This window comes from Delphinus delphis, chromosome 3 (assembly GCF_949987515.2).
Source record: "Delphinus delphis chromosome 3, mDelDel1.2, whole genome shotgun sequence".
In the NCBI taxonomy this organism is placed as follows: Eukaryota; Metazoa; Chordata; class Mammalia; order Artiodactyla; family Delphinidae; genus Delphinus; species Delphinus delphis.
Genome location: NC_082685.1, coordinates 7777567 through 7791045, shown reverse-complemented (window position 1 = coordinate 7791045; position 13479 = coordinate 7777567). Strand labels below are relative to the sequence as shown.

At 58.9% G+C, this 13479-nt stretch overlaps 1 protein-coding gene across 3 annotated transcripts; it reads left to right on the top strand.

The window, feature by feature from the left end:
* The first annotated feature begins 310 nt into the window (after nt 1-310).
* Nucleotides 311-13474, top strand: KANK3 (KN motif and ankyrin repeat domains 3). 3 transcript variants are annotated; one of them, XM_060007633.1, is made up of 11 exons: nt 311-337; nt 4034-4150; nt 4938-6248; nt 6333-6432; nt 6636-6833; nt 6945-7029; nt 7510-7726; nt 11645-11787; nt 11917-12117; nt 12190-12288; nt 13209-13474. In XM_060007633.1, exons 2-11 carry the CDS (start codon nt 4117-4119, stop codon nt 13284-13286), a joined length of 2466 nt encoding a protein of 821 aa, XP_059863616.1. In that variant the 5' UTR covers nt 311-337; nt 4034-4116; the 3' UTR covers nt 13287-13474. The 3 variants fall into 3 exon arrangements, with proteins under 3 accessions (XP_059863616.1, XP_059863615.1, XP_059863618.1); XM_060007632.1 differs by having other exon boundaries at nt 6942-7029; XM_060007635.1 differs by lacking the exon at nt 11917-12117 and having other exon boundaries at nt 6942-7029.
* The last annotated feature ends 5 nt before the right edge of the window (nt 13475-13479 follow it).

Sequence of the window (13479 nt, the reverse complement as noted above, 5' to 3'; positions counted from 1 at the left end):
ACTGTCATGCTTAGAGTGTTCCCGAGGCTCCCTGTCCCCTGTGGATCATATCGAAGCCCTTTAGCCCTGAGCTGGGCACCACTCGGCCTCTGCTCTCCCCACTACGGACCCGAACGCCCTCAAGGGCAGTCACTCCAGGCCCCACCCCAAGCCACTCCCCACACTCTCAGCGCCGGGACAGTGCGGTCCACCTCGCCTCACCATTGGACAGTTTCGGAGAGCATGGAACGCTGGTTGGCTGACGTGGCCGTCAGTTAGGGTCAAGGCCTTGATAACCGGTCCCCGAGCTTCGAGGGGGCGGGCTCGGGTGCGGGCGCGGCTGCGGCTGCGGCTTCAGGTAAAGCGCCAGCTTTCGGGGCACCGATGGGGTCCTGGGGGGATCAGGGTACGCAGCGGGACGGGGCGCTGCGCTTCTAGCCCCTTTACGGGCTCAGCGCGCTGCGACGGGGCGGGCGCTGTGTCCTCTGGCTGGGATCCCTCCCACACTGGGAGTCCCGGGTGGGCGGCGAGCAGAGTCGGGGGGCTCTGGATTCTTGCGGTCTCCTACTTCCCGCCCTTCAGGAGCGAAGTGGGGGGCTTTGTTCGCCCCCTGGCGCCACAACCGACTTCGGGATGCTTTCACAGAGTCGCTCCTGGACAGCTTGGGGACCCGGGTCCATTCCCTCGCGCTGGACCTGAGTGTGTGTGTGTGTGTGTGTGTGAGATGGGGGGTGATTCGGAAACGGTGTTGGGGGGAGGGACGGATGGCCCCCGGGCGGGCAGACAATGGACAACGGATGGAACCGCCCGGCGGCGTTTCCTGTAGGAAACTGCTCTGTCTCCGTGAGGCCGTCCTGAGGGGACAGGGAGGTGGGGGGTGCTGACCTCAGGACCTCCCCCTCCCCCCATCATCAGCCTCCACTCCCACTTCAGGGGTCTGAGAGTCCCGCCCCAAAGTTACGGGGTGCCACCACCCAGAGCCTCAGTCCGGGAAGACGCCCCCTCCCCAAGACCGGGATCTGCACTGCCCGCCTCGTATCCCACCCCTCAGGTTTTGTGAGCACAGCTCTGAGTCCCAAAATAGTCCCTGGGGCGGGAGTGGGGGCGTGTGGCGTCGGCTCTGACGGCCTAATAAGGGGGTCTCAGGCAGAGGATCCGGATCTAAGCTTGCCAGCTCGGGCAGGGAGCGGAGGAGAGGGGAGGGCAGTTGCACGCCTCCACTCCGGTGAGGCTGCAGCCCCTGGAGCCGCCACGGTTTGGGCCTGCTCTTCCCATCGGGGACACACGCAGGGGACAGGCAGGAGGGCTGTTTATAGAAAGCCGTCAAGTGGAGGGGTCAATGCAGAAACACTGGCAAAGCTGCAGGGTTCAAATCCTGCTTCTGCCCGTGTCCGACTTTGGCTGGGTCACTTAATCCCTGTGTCTCAGTTTCTCCATCTGCACAATAGGGGGAAAGAATAACCTACCTCAAAGGGTTTACCTAGGATTTTTTTTTAAGTTACCCATAAATTGCTTAGAATAGAGGCTAGCCCATAGTAAATGGCAAAAGTCATTGGCATATTTTTATTTACCATTCTTGGGGCATCCACCCATTTTTCAGGTCAGTCTCTGGGTCTGGCGGCTCCAGCTGGTTTGGGTCTTAGGAATGACTCACAGCTGTTTTTTTTGAATTCCCAGGGTCTCAGATTTGGGTGTAACCAGGTCCCCGGAGTGGGGGGGGCTGACCCCACAGAGTCACACGGCCAGCTGTGTGTGAGGCAAGCCCAGACCCCTAAGCCCCAGCCCAGGTTTTTTCCATGACCCAGCTCTTCCCTGGCAGTTTCCTGAAAACAAGTCCTGAGAGGCACTGGCTGTCCTCCGTGTTGCCCTGCTGGCCGGCCCCTTACAGCCAGTGTGAGGGGACGGGAAACAGCTGCTTCAGGACTGGAAGTTCCCCGTCACTCTCCCTCCTTGGGGTGGGTTAGGGGAGGTGTCAGGGACCCAGGCTGGACAGAGTGGTGAGTGGGAGGGTTCCCCCAGCTGTGGAGAAGAATGAGTCCGGTAGACCAATGGGTGCTCAGTTGCTGGTGGGTATTAGGCACGCAGGTGGTCATCCGGAGTGCAAGAGACCAGAAGGGGTGACTGGGAAGGTTGCCAGGTGGTTAGCACAGATGGGCAGTAGGTCAGGAAGAGTACAGATCGGGTCTGGCAGGCACCTGCTGGTGGAGGGCTGGGCAGACAAGAGGTCCCCGCCAGAAGATGAAAGCCCAGCCTGAGGGCATTTCCCATAGGCAATTGACTTAACTGCTTTATGCCTTCATTTCCCCCATCTGGAAAAGGGGGAAACATCCTACCTTGCAGGATTATACTTGTGGGGGGGGTTACATTTAGTCAGGCCAGGCATAGAGTAGGCACTCGATAGAAACTGCTTTCCCTTCCCTCAGGGTTTTTCACGTGAGCTCTTCAAAGCCCCATCTTTCCTGCCCTATACTCTCTGAATCAAATTTCTGGACTCAATATTTGTCCTTGTTAAATATCACATTATTAGATGTGGCCCAATCTCCCCAGTTTCTTAGAGCCTCCATCACATCACCTGAAGTGTCTGTATCCCTTTAGCCCTAAGCGTAGCCACAGCTCCGAGTTTTTTGTTTGTTTGTTTTTCTTGTTTTTGGCCTCAACACCTGGCACGGCTTGTGCGATCTTAGTTCCCTGACCAGGGATTGTACCTGGGCCCTCAGCGGTGAAAGCACCGAATCCCAACCACTGGACGACCAGGGAATTCCCTAGCCACAGCGCTGACAACCTGGGTGCTTGTGGTACCACTACAATCTCTTACAAGCCAAGGGCAGAGCCCTGTGGCGCTCCAGTAGAGACATCCCAGGAAGACTGGTATCCATTGATTTGCATCCTTTGTGCATCTGGCCCACAGCTCTCCATCATTCCTAAAGGATCTCACAAGTGACCCTGGTATAAATTCAGATGTACATGAGCCCTCGAAGGGCTTCCAACCTTCGCCTTCCTCTTCTGAATGTTCACACTCCACCCCTTTGAGCATCAATTTCTTTCTTTCTTTTTTTTTTTGGTACGCGGGCCTCTCACTGTTGTGGCCTCTCCTGCTGCGGAGCACAGGCTCCGGACGTGCAGGCTCAGAGGCCATGGCTCACGGGCCCAGCCGCTCTGCGGCATGTGGGATCTTCCCGGACCGGGGCACGAACCCGCGTCCCCTGCACCGGCAGGCGGACTCTCAACCACTGCGCCACCAGGGAAGCCCTCAATTTCTAATTTTCCCCAGGGACCGAAGAAAACTCAGCAGGTCTGGAATGCACCTCACCCTGCCCCCGCCCCGGCTGCTCTCGTTCTCTTGATCATCATCCTCTTTTTCTTTTTCTTTTTTTTTTTTGCCACGCCATGTGGCATGCAGGATCCTAGTTCCCCAACCAGGGATCGAACCCTTGCCCTTGCCGTGGAAGCACGGATTCCTAACCACTGGACCACCAGGGAGTTCCCCTCTCTTCTCCTTTTGATGCCCTTCCTGCCTCCTCCTGCCCAGCAGGCTGAGGCCTGGCATGTGAGGGTCCCCACAGTCATTCATTCCAAACTTTCTTTTTTTATATATAAATTTATTTATTTAATTTATTTATCTTTGGCTGCGTTGGGTCTTCATTGCTGCACGTGAGCTTTCTTTAGTTGCGGTGGGCGGGGGCTACTCTTCATTGCGGTGTGCGGGCTTCTCATTGCGGTGGCTTCTCTTGTTTCAGAGCACGGGCTCTAGGCGCACAGGCTTCAGTAGTTGTGGCACAAGGGCTCAGTAGTTGTGGCTCATGGGGTCTAGAGCACAGGCTCAGTAGCTGTGGTGCACGGGCTTAATTGCTTCGCGGCATGTGGGATCTTCCTGGACCAGGGCTTGAACCTGTGTCCCCTGCATTGGCAGGCGGATTCTTAACCACTGCGCCGCCAGGGAAGTCCCCATTCCAAACTTTCAAGGCCACTTGAGGGAGGAGGGAGGAGAGGGCCTGTGTGTGGGGGTGTTGGGGTGGTGGTGGAGACGACCTCTTGGGTCCATTTACTCACTCAGAGTCCGGACTGACCCCAGAGGCACAGCCAGAGGGACAGGGCCCAGCCCCACTCTCACCCCCTCTGGGGGCTACTCCAGGAAACATGGCCAAGTTTGCCCTGAATCAGAACCTGCCTGGTAAGTGTGCAAAATGGGCTTTGCATGTGTACAGATCCACACTTGGCACCCAGATGCAGACACAGCCCTGCAGCTCCCTCCTTTGCAGAGTGGCCAGAGGGCCCTTTATAAAGGTGGATAATATCATGGCTTAAAATCTGCCTCTGGTGCCCTGTCACAGGTGGAATAAAACTCCATCTCCTCATGGTGGCCCAGAAGGTTCCCCACAATCTGGTCCGAGCCCACCTCTTCTACTCCTCTACCCCCTCCCTTCCTTCACTCTGCTCTGCACATCCTCACCTCCACTGGCTCTTACTCAGGCCCACCCTGGTCATTCCACCCCAGGGCCTCTGCATGGGCTGTTTTCTTTTAGGAACCTCCTGTCTCAGCTGCTTCCTCCCCCTCATTCAGGGCTCAGCTTGTAAGTCCCCTCCTCAGGAAATCTGCCCTGACAGCCAGAGCCCACGTCTGTCAGTTATTCTCTATTTCATCTTGGAATTATTATTGCCCTAAGCACCATTTGGAACGATTGTGTTTATCTGTCTCCTATAAGAGGGCAGGGATGCTTGTCTTGTTCACTGCTATGTCCGCAGCACCTAGAAAAGTGCTTGGTACATAGTAGGTGCTCAATTAACGCGTGAACCCTCGACTTTTTGGGAGCAGAGAGGCGTTTAAGCCTTGGGTGTGCAATCCAGGTGTGCAGGGTTTGGTGCAGGTGGAGTCGTGCACGCGTGTCGTGGGGCAGTGGGGACGCGTTCTCCGGGTCTCTCCGGCTTAACGCCCCTCCACGCCCCTGTCATGCCCACAGACCTGGGCGGCCCTCGCCTGTGCCCCAGCGTGACTGGGGGAGCTCGCAGCCCGAGTTCGCCCTACTCAGTGGAGACGCCCTATGGCTTCCACCTGGACCTGGACTTCCTCAAGTATGTGGAGGAGCTGGAGCGCGGCCCCGCCGCCCGCCGCGCCCCGGGCCCGCAGCCTGCGCGCCGCACCCGCGCGCCACGGGCCGGCCTCGCAGGCGCGCGCAGCCCAGGCGCCTGGACATCCTGCGAGTCCCTGGCCAGTGACGATGGCGGAGCACCGGGCGCTCTCTCCCCGGGCGCACCGTCGGGGCTCATGCTGCTGCCGCTATCGCCGCGCGCACCCGTGCGCAATCCGCGCGTCGAGCACACGCTCCTGGAGACCAGCCGGCGGTTGGAGCTAGCGCAGGCGCACGAGTGCGTGCCCAGCCCCGGCCGCAAGATCCCGCGCAGCCCGCGCGGGTCCGGCCACAGCAGTCCCGCCCCCAACCCGGCCCTGGCCTCGCCCGGCCCCGCGCAACTGCAGCTGGTGCGCGAGCAGATGGCAGCGGCGCTGAGGCGCCTGCGCGAGCTCGAGGAGCAGGCGCGCGCGCTGCCCGAGCTGCAGGAGCAGGTGCGCGCGCTGCGCGCCGAGAAGGCGAGGTTGTTTGCCGGGCGCCGGCAGCCCGAGCCCGACGGGGAGGCCGAGGCGCGCCCGGACAAGCTTGCTCAGCTGCGGCGGCTCACCGAGCGCCTGGCCACCTCTGAGCGCGGCGTTCGCGCCAGGGCCAGCCCCGGGGCTGATGGCCCCGACGGGTCGGCTTCTAGCCTCAGTGAGGGTGCGCTGCAGGTCCTCGATGGGGCGCCCCAGACGCGGGATACAGGCACCCAGACCGTGCCGGAGACTCAAGAGGCTGGAGCCCAGGCGTTGCCGGAGACCCAGGAGGCCGGCGTGGGGGCAGCTCCCGAGACCCTGGAGGCGGAAGTGTGGGTGACGGAGGCTCTGCTGGGGCTGCCCGCGGCCGCCGAGCGCGAGCTGGAGCTGCTTCGCGCCAGCCTGGAGCATCAGCGCGGGGTGAGCGAGCTCCTGCGGGGTCGCCTGTGCGAGCTGGAGGAGGCCCGCGAGGCTGCCGAGGAGGCACAGGCAGCCGAGGAGGCACAGGCAGCCGAGGAGGCACAGGCAGCGGTGGCGGCCCAGCCCCAGCCGTGCGAGGCTGCCACCCAGACCCCGTGGGGTTGTGCCGAGAGGGCCACGCAGACCGAGCCCGCTGTGGAGGCCCCTGCCCCGACGCAGGAGAACCTGCCCGGACCCACGGATGGGGACAGGGCAGTGGCACCCGCGGGTGAGTCCCCTCCCCGTCCCTCGCTGAGCCCTGGTTTGCTGGCCACCGAATTCTAACTCACTGTCTTCATCTGATCTCCGCCAGGCACTCTCAAATCCATTATGAAGAGGAGAGACGGTACACCTGGCGCCCAACCCAGCCCCGGACCCAAGAGCCTGCAGTTTGTTGGGGTCCTCAACGGAGAGTGAGCACTTTCCCCCTCCCCATGGCAGCATCTTCTGGGACTGGAATGGGGTTTGAATCCCAGCTCTGCCCCTCGCTCGCGGCGTGGTCTTGGCAAGCCTCAGTGTCCTCATCTGTAAGATGGGAACAGCCACTCCCACCTCGCAGGACTCCAGAATGAGCCCCCAGGGGAGGCTCAGCAGATGCCTCTCACCCTGCCCCCAGATACGAGAGCTCATCCAGCGAGGGCGACAGCGACAGCGAGGACGGCGCTGCCGAGCTCCCGAGGAGCAGTTCGTCGGGCTCAGGAGACGACAGCGGCGGGGGATCCGACTCCGGGACCCATGGCCCTCCCAGCGGCGGGGAGGCCCGGGACCCCGAGCCGGAGGCAGAGCCAGAGCCTCAGCCGGGCGCGCAGGGGAGGTGAGCAGCGCCGCGGACACGTAATAGGAACGGCTGCTCTCTTTCCCGTCTCCCCACTCCCCATCCCAACCCCTCCTTGGCCTCTCCCTGTCTGCGTCTCCTCGGCAGTAGGTGCGAGCTGAGCCCGCGTTTGAGGGAGGCGTGCGCAGCGCTGCAACGGCAGCTGAGCCGGCCCCGCGGAGTCGCCCGCGACAGTGTGAGTGCGGGGAGAGGCCTTCGCAGGAGTCATAGGCCCGCCAGGGACCTCCTCTGACGCCTACCTAGGGAAGAGCATCGGGGTCTTTAGAGTTAGGAGGGTCCCAAGTTCCGTCACCTCGCGCCAGGGCCCTGCACGGATCCCAAGCTCTCCAAAGGGCTCTTCGCCCCAGGACAGGGCTGATCTTTCCCTGATTTCCTAAAAGGGGTCCGCCCCAAGCCCCAGCCCCACTCCCGGACTCCCCAAAGACAAGCGCTCACCGCCTTCCGCCACTTCAGCTTCTTCCCCAGGCTCTTCCTCAGAAGGGGAGCATCCCAGCCCCCTCGAGCCAGATACCCACACTAACTGCACTCCCTCCTCGAAAGGGGTGTGGCCCTAGGAGTGACCATCCTCCCCTGCCTGGGTTCCCAGTCCCGCCCCCACACCCTCCCTGCCACCCCTTCCTGGACCCTCGCCGAAGTCTTTCCCCCGTCCTGGCAGGGCGCGGCGCGCCTGGTGGCCCAGGAGTGGTTTCGAGTGTCGAGCCAGCGGCGCTCTCAAGCGGAGCCCGTGGCCGGGGTGCTGGGCGCGGTGGTGCGCCTGGGACGTGAGCTGCTGGAACACGTGGTGAACCTGACGGATGGCAACGGGAACACAGCCCTGCACTACAGCGTGTCCCATGGGAACCTGGCCATCGCGAGCTTGCTGCTGGATACAGGTTAGCATTGAGGAGGGGTGGGGAGGGCACCAGGGAATAGGGAGCCAGGGAAGGGAGAATCTGGGCAGGTCCTGGCTGGGAGGACCCAGAGAAGGATGCAGAGAAGGGCTGGCCAGGCAGAGGGCACCACTGGCCCTTCTCTGGAGGTTACATGACCCGTTGTGGATAGATTGACCTCTCTGAGCTGTGAGCTCTGCCCTGACCTGCCTCTCACTTTGCAGGAGGAGGGTATTCTGGGCTTTGGGATTGGGTAGACCTAAATGTAGAGAAATTACTTCATTTCACCAGCTTTAGCTTCCTCCTTTGTGAAACGGGGGATGCAGCGCCTCCCTCCCTGGGCAATTGTGATAACACACACGTAGAACAGCACGAGGCACGCAGGTCAGTCAATGGTCCCCCTGCCTTCTGTCCCTGAATCTCCAGCCTTGGCGTTCACCTTGTTCCTGAGCCCCAGTATCCATCCACTGCCTCTTCAGCCTCCAGGGGAGGTACTGACTGGTCAGGGCTGTGACTGCCTCCCGGGCTGGGACACTGGGCCTGCAGTCCTCCACCACCAGGTCCTGCGTTGGCCCCATCTCACACACATTTCTATCATCTGTCTCAACGTTTCCCCCTCTGGAGCAGAGAGACACACATCCAGGTGTTGCTGAGTCCACAGACATATATTGAGAGCCTTCCAGGCACCAGTGCAGTGCCAGGATGGGGGTGGGCCACCCCCATGGGACTCACGGCAGAGGGGACAGTGGACAGTAGACAAACTGATTGCCCACCAAGAGCTCTCCTGGGTGTCCTCCTTCAGGTCCAGTATCCTCTGGGGCCTGCCCTGCCTCTCCTTCTCACTGCAGGCTGAGGCAGGTCCTGCTGTCCCATCCTGCATGCCACCCCCTAAATACACAGATCCATCCCATTTCTGCAGGTCTTGGTGACCAGGGGGAAGGGCACAGCTACTCTGGGCTGGACAAGGAGCTGGGGCTTGGGAGGAAGGGACAATGCGTGAATTCAAAAGGTATTTTCTGGGACTTCCCCGGCGGTCCAGTGGTTAAGACTCCACACTTCCAATGCAGGGGGTGTGGGTTCGATCCCTGGTCAGGGAACTAAGATCCCACATGCTGCGCATCGCGGCCAAAAAAAAAAAAAAAAAAAGGTATTTCCTGGGCAGCTCCTGTCTTAAAGGGGGCTGAGGACTGGGGTTATGGAGGGTGGCAAGGCAGTCATCTTGGTTGCAAGGCCCGAGGCTCCTTGGATCCTCTTATTTCCTGCATTTGAAACCCCCCCCTTCAGCTCCAACTTTCCAGACCTTGCCGTGGGCCTTCTGGTTCTCACATGAGTCAGCCCCTCTGGCCCTCCCCTCCCCCAGGACCCAGAGCCCACAGTGCACCCTTCACGCAGGGGCTGTTTCCTCTCATCTCCCTGGAATGAAGGGCCTGGACATGGCTGTGTCCTCCTTGTTCTTTATCTCCACTTCCAGACCGTTTCCCCTTCCTCCTTTAGTCCCATCTTGGAGCCTCTAATTGATCAGACCACTACTCCCTCCGCCCCTTCTGACTTCTCCCTCTCACCTCGTCACTCTTCATTTCTTGAATCTTAGCTCCTGGCTGGTTCTCCTCCTCTCCAGCCTAATCCTCACCAATATCAGTTTCCTGATGGATGACCCCTCCCACTTCCTGGCTTCTCAGTTCCTTTTTTTTTTTTTTTTTTTTTCTGGCTATGCCACAAGGCATGTGGGATCTTAGTTCCCCGACCAGGGATCGAACCTGCACCCCCTGCAGTGGAAGCGTGGAGTTTTAACCCCTGGACCGCCAGGGAAGTCCCTTCGCAGTTCCTTGACCTACTCCTCTCCCTTCACCCTGACATCAGCCTTACACTTGTAAGGTCACCATGACACCTTGATGTCATCAGTAACTATGCCCCCTCCATAATCTCACTTCCTAGCATTCTCTCCTGAACTCTCACCGTCCAACATCTCAGCTCACTGTCTCCTGTTGCCCAACTCCCACAGTCCTTGAACCTCATGGGACCATTATCCATTGCTCCCACCACATTTCACTGTTCTGTCTCCTTGCCTCCTGGCCTATCATTAACTACTCCTTTAGGTACCCTTTCAAACCCATCCCCATACCCCTCCCTCACCTCACCCTACTTGCCTGGCAGACCCCAGTGGGGCACACAGTAGACCCTCAAGTGTTTGTTGAATGAATGAATAAGCTTTCATGAGCAGGGGCTCTGGGTGTGTGTGTGGGGGGAGCGGAGATAATTATCAATTTTACTCGATAATTATCAAGTAAACATAATTTCCAATAGGGGTAAGGGCCATGACAAAATAAAACCAGGGGAGGGAATCAAGAAACAGGGTGATCCTTTAGCTTAGCAAGGCCTCAGGGAAGGGAAAGGGAGAGGGAAAATAGGTGGGTTCCCTGGCTAACTGAAGAGACCCCACTTTGGTTATTTCTCTGAGCCCCCTTCTGCGCCCAACACCCTCCACCAGGGTCACAGAAGCTTGTGGATGGAATGGACACCTAGAGAGTATGCCACACAGCCCTTAATCCTGACTTAGCCCTTTTACTCCCCAGCCGGTTGTCTCAGATCCCCTCTCACTAGGGCACCCTCTCCATGACCCTGATCCACTCCTTTCCCCAAACCTCTCCCACCCATTCATCTCTGCAGACTGTCCCTAGACTTGTGGAGCTTTCAGAATGGTGGGGTACACGAGCGGTAAACATTCTGGGGAATGAGGTCCAGAAGTAGGTGCTGTGCTGTGAGGAAGAGGGCCAGGATGGTAACAGAACTGACCCCAGAGGAAATGGAGCTGATGTCTGTGTTCAGTTCGGAAGGATGGGCAGCAGTAACCAGGCTGTTAGTTTCCTAGGGCTGCTGTAAAAAAGTGCCACAAAGTACCACAACGTGGGTGGTTGAAAAGAGAAATTCATTTTCTTGCAGTTCAGGAGTCCAGAAGTCCAAAATCAAGGTGTTGGCAGGGCTGTTTCCTTCTTAAGGGCTCAGAGGGAGAATCTGTTCTGTGCCTTTCTCCAAGCTTCTGGTGGCTGCCAGCAACCCGCAGCGTTCCACGGCTTAAGGCAGCTTGTCTTCTCAGCCTTCTGCATCACATAGCTCTTTGTCTTTGCTTCTTCCGAGGATACCAGTCATATGGAATTAGGGCCTACCATAATGACCTCATCTTAACTTGATTATGGTTTGCAAAGATCTTATTTCCAATTAAGGCCACATTCACAGGTACTGGGTGTTAGGAGTTCAACATATCTTTTGGTGGGGCAATGGTGGCGGGGGGGGGGGGGACACAATTCAATCTGTAACATAGGCTTGTGGGAGAAAGGCCAACTCCAGAGGAAGGGACAGAAGTTGATAACAGAGCCTCGGAGGCAGTGGTGAACAACGGCCTGTATTTCAGGTGCAGTGGGGAGACACAGGAGGGCTCTAAATAGGTGATGGGGCCGAATTTCTTTTGATCTCTTTCTGGCTGCTGCATGGAAACTGGAGTGGACTTGGACACCAGGGGGGCCCGGCTGGCATTTCTCTGGGGGAGCAACAGTGGTGGCTTGGTGGGTAGTAGCTGTGAAAATAGAAACGTCCGTTTATCTTTCATTGAGCAGCTACTAGGTGGCAGGTATTACTCTAGGTACTGGGGGATACAGCAGCAGACAGAACGAAGCCCCCAACACAGTTTGAAATAGGAAGGTGAGGAAACTCTTCACTGAGATGAGATGCGAGCAGAACCCTGAAGGTAAGGGAGGAACCATGTGGATCTTGTGGGGAGAGCCTTGTAGGCAGAGGGAACAGGAAAATCACGCATGACCCTCAGTGACCAACCTGACTGAACAAATGAACCTGAGGCTTGGAGGGAGGCGAGTGGACTAGCGGGTGTCAGCTTCTTGGTGGACTGACCTCTCTTCTCTCTCCCAGGGGTCTGCAAGATTGACCACCAGAATCGAGCTGGCTACTCCGCCCTCATGCTGGCTGCACTCACCTCTGTGGGGCGAGAGGAGGACATGGCCGTGGTCCAGAGACTCTTCCGCATGGGCAGTGTTAATGCCAAGGCCAGCCAGGTGCGTAGATATCTCCTCCCTGGCTCGGAGTCCAGGGGTCTTTTCCACTTTTGGAGCCAAATGTCTGTGACCCCCCCTCTTTCCCCCGGAGCCCACACCAGCCCTGTCCCCTTCTTTCCCATTCCCCAGACGGGACAGACAGCCCTCATGCTGGCCATCAGCCACGGCCGCCAGGACACGGTAGCAGCCCTGCTGGCGTGTGGGGCAGATGTGAACGTGCAGGATGCAGATGGGGCCACAGCGCTGATGTGCGCCAGCGAGTATGGGCGCCTGGACACTGTCCGGTTGCTCCTGGCCCAGCCAGGCTGTGACCCCGCCCTCCTGGACAACGTGAGCCACCATGGGGCTGGTGGGGTAGTCACACCTTGGTTCAGGGACCTGACTGTCCCTATCATCCCTCAGGAGGGCACCAGTGCCCTGGCCATTGCCCTGGAGGCTGAGCAGGATGAGGTGGCCGCCCTGCTGCATGCCCACCTGAGCTCAGGCCAGCCCGGTCCCCCGGTGAGTGCAGCCCCAGCCCCAGCCCCAAGAGACAGTTTCCCAGCTGCACAGCTCAAGGATCCCCAGTGAGCCCCAGAAAGGTGGCTTCTCTTCATGCACCCCAGGGTAGTACCAGGGGTGGGGAACCTGCGTCTGAATTCTCTGTGGCTGGGATTTGATGTTCAACCTGCAGAACACCCAAAGGGCTAGACACACCTTCACATGAACCTGAGGCCTCCAGAGGGGACATGCCATTAAGATCAGAGTAGAGCTGTCAGACCTAGGTCAGACCATGTCATGTCAGGGGACTCCTGTTACTGCCCCCAGGCTCACAGCAAAGGAATAAGGGGCCCTTTAGGTCGAGGGGGCAGGGGAGCGGGGTGCAAGCTCCCCACAAGTCAGAGCTTCAGGGTTGGAGACAATGCGTTTGCCAGCAGCAGGCAGGAAGGGCTGGTTTGGGGGCAGAGGCTTATGTTCAAAAGGCAAGTGCCAGGCTGTTCTCAGCACTTTCATAATTAAACATCATCCTGGGAACTCCCTGGCAGACCAGTGGCTAGGACTCCACGCTTCCATTGCAGGGGGCACGGGTTCAATCGCTGGTCAGGGAACTAAGATCCCGCATGCCTCATAGCGTGACCAAATAACACAAAACGAAGCAAAACACCAACTCATGCTGTGAGCCTAGCCATCCCGCACTCTCCTGTAGAGATGGGGGAAAGGAGCCAGGGAGGCCAAGTGCCTCTTCCAGGTCACGTGGGACAGAGGCAGGATTCAAAGCCAGGTGCTCTGGCTCTGCTGTAAAAGGTGGGGTTCCTGCTTAGGCAAACCCAGTGGACAGAGGCAAGACCTCCACTAGGCTAAGCAGCCCTGAGTCTAAGGGGGCTGAAAGCCAGTGTCCTGCCTACAGGAGACTGACAGCCCCCCTCAACCTCTCTCACCAGCTGCCCTCTGACCGCCCCACGGCCAAGCCTAGTGAAGGAGGCTGCAGTGACAGTGGAGAGGACCCCCCACCTCAGTGACTGGCCTGACACACTGGACCTGGATTGGGGGAGAGCTTTCCCTTGCCCACCTCAACCTCGGGGCACAGCAAGGGTCAGGGTCCACAGAGAGGGGCTCAGCTTGAACTCTGCAGGGTGAGGTGGGACCTGAGGCACTCTGGTCCACTCACTCCTCCAAACTTTTTCCTTAATAAAACATTCCTAACTCAGCTTG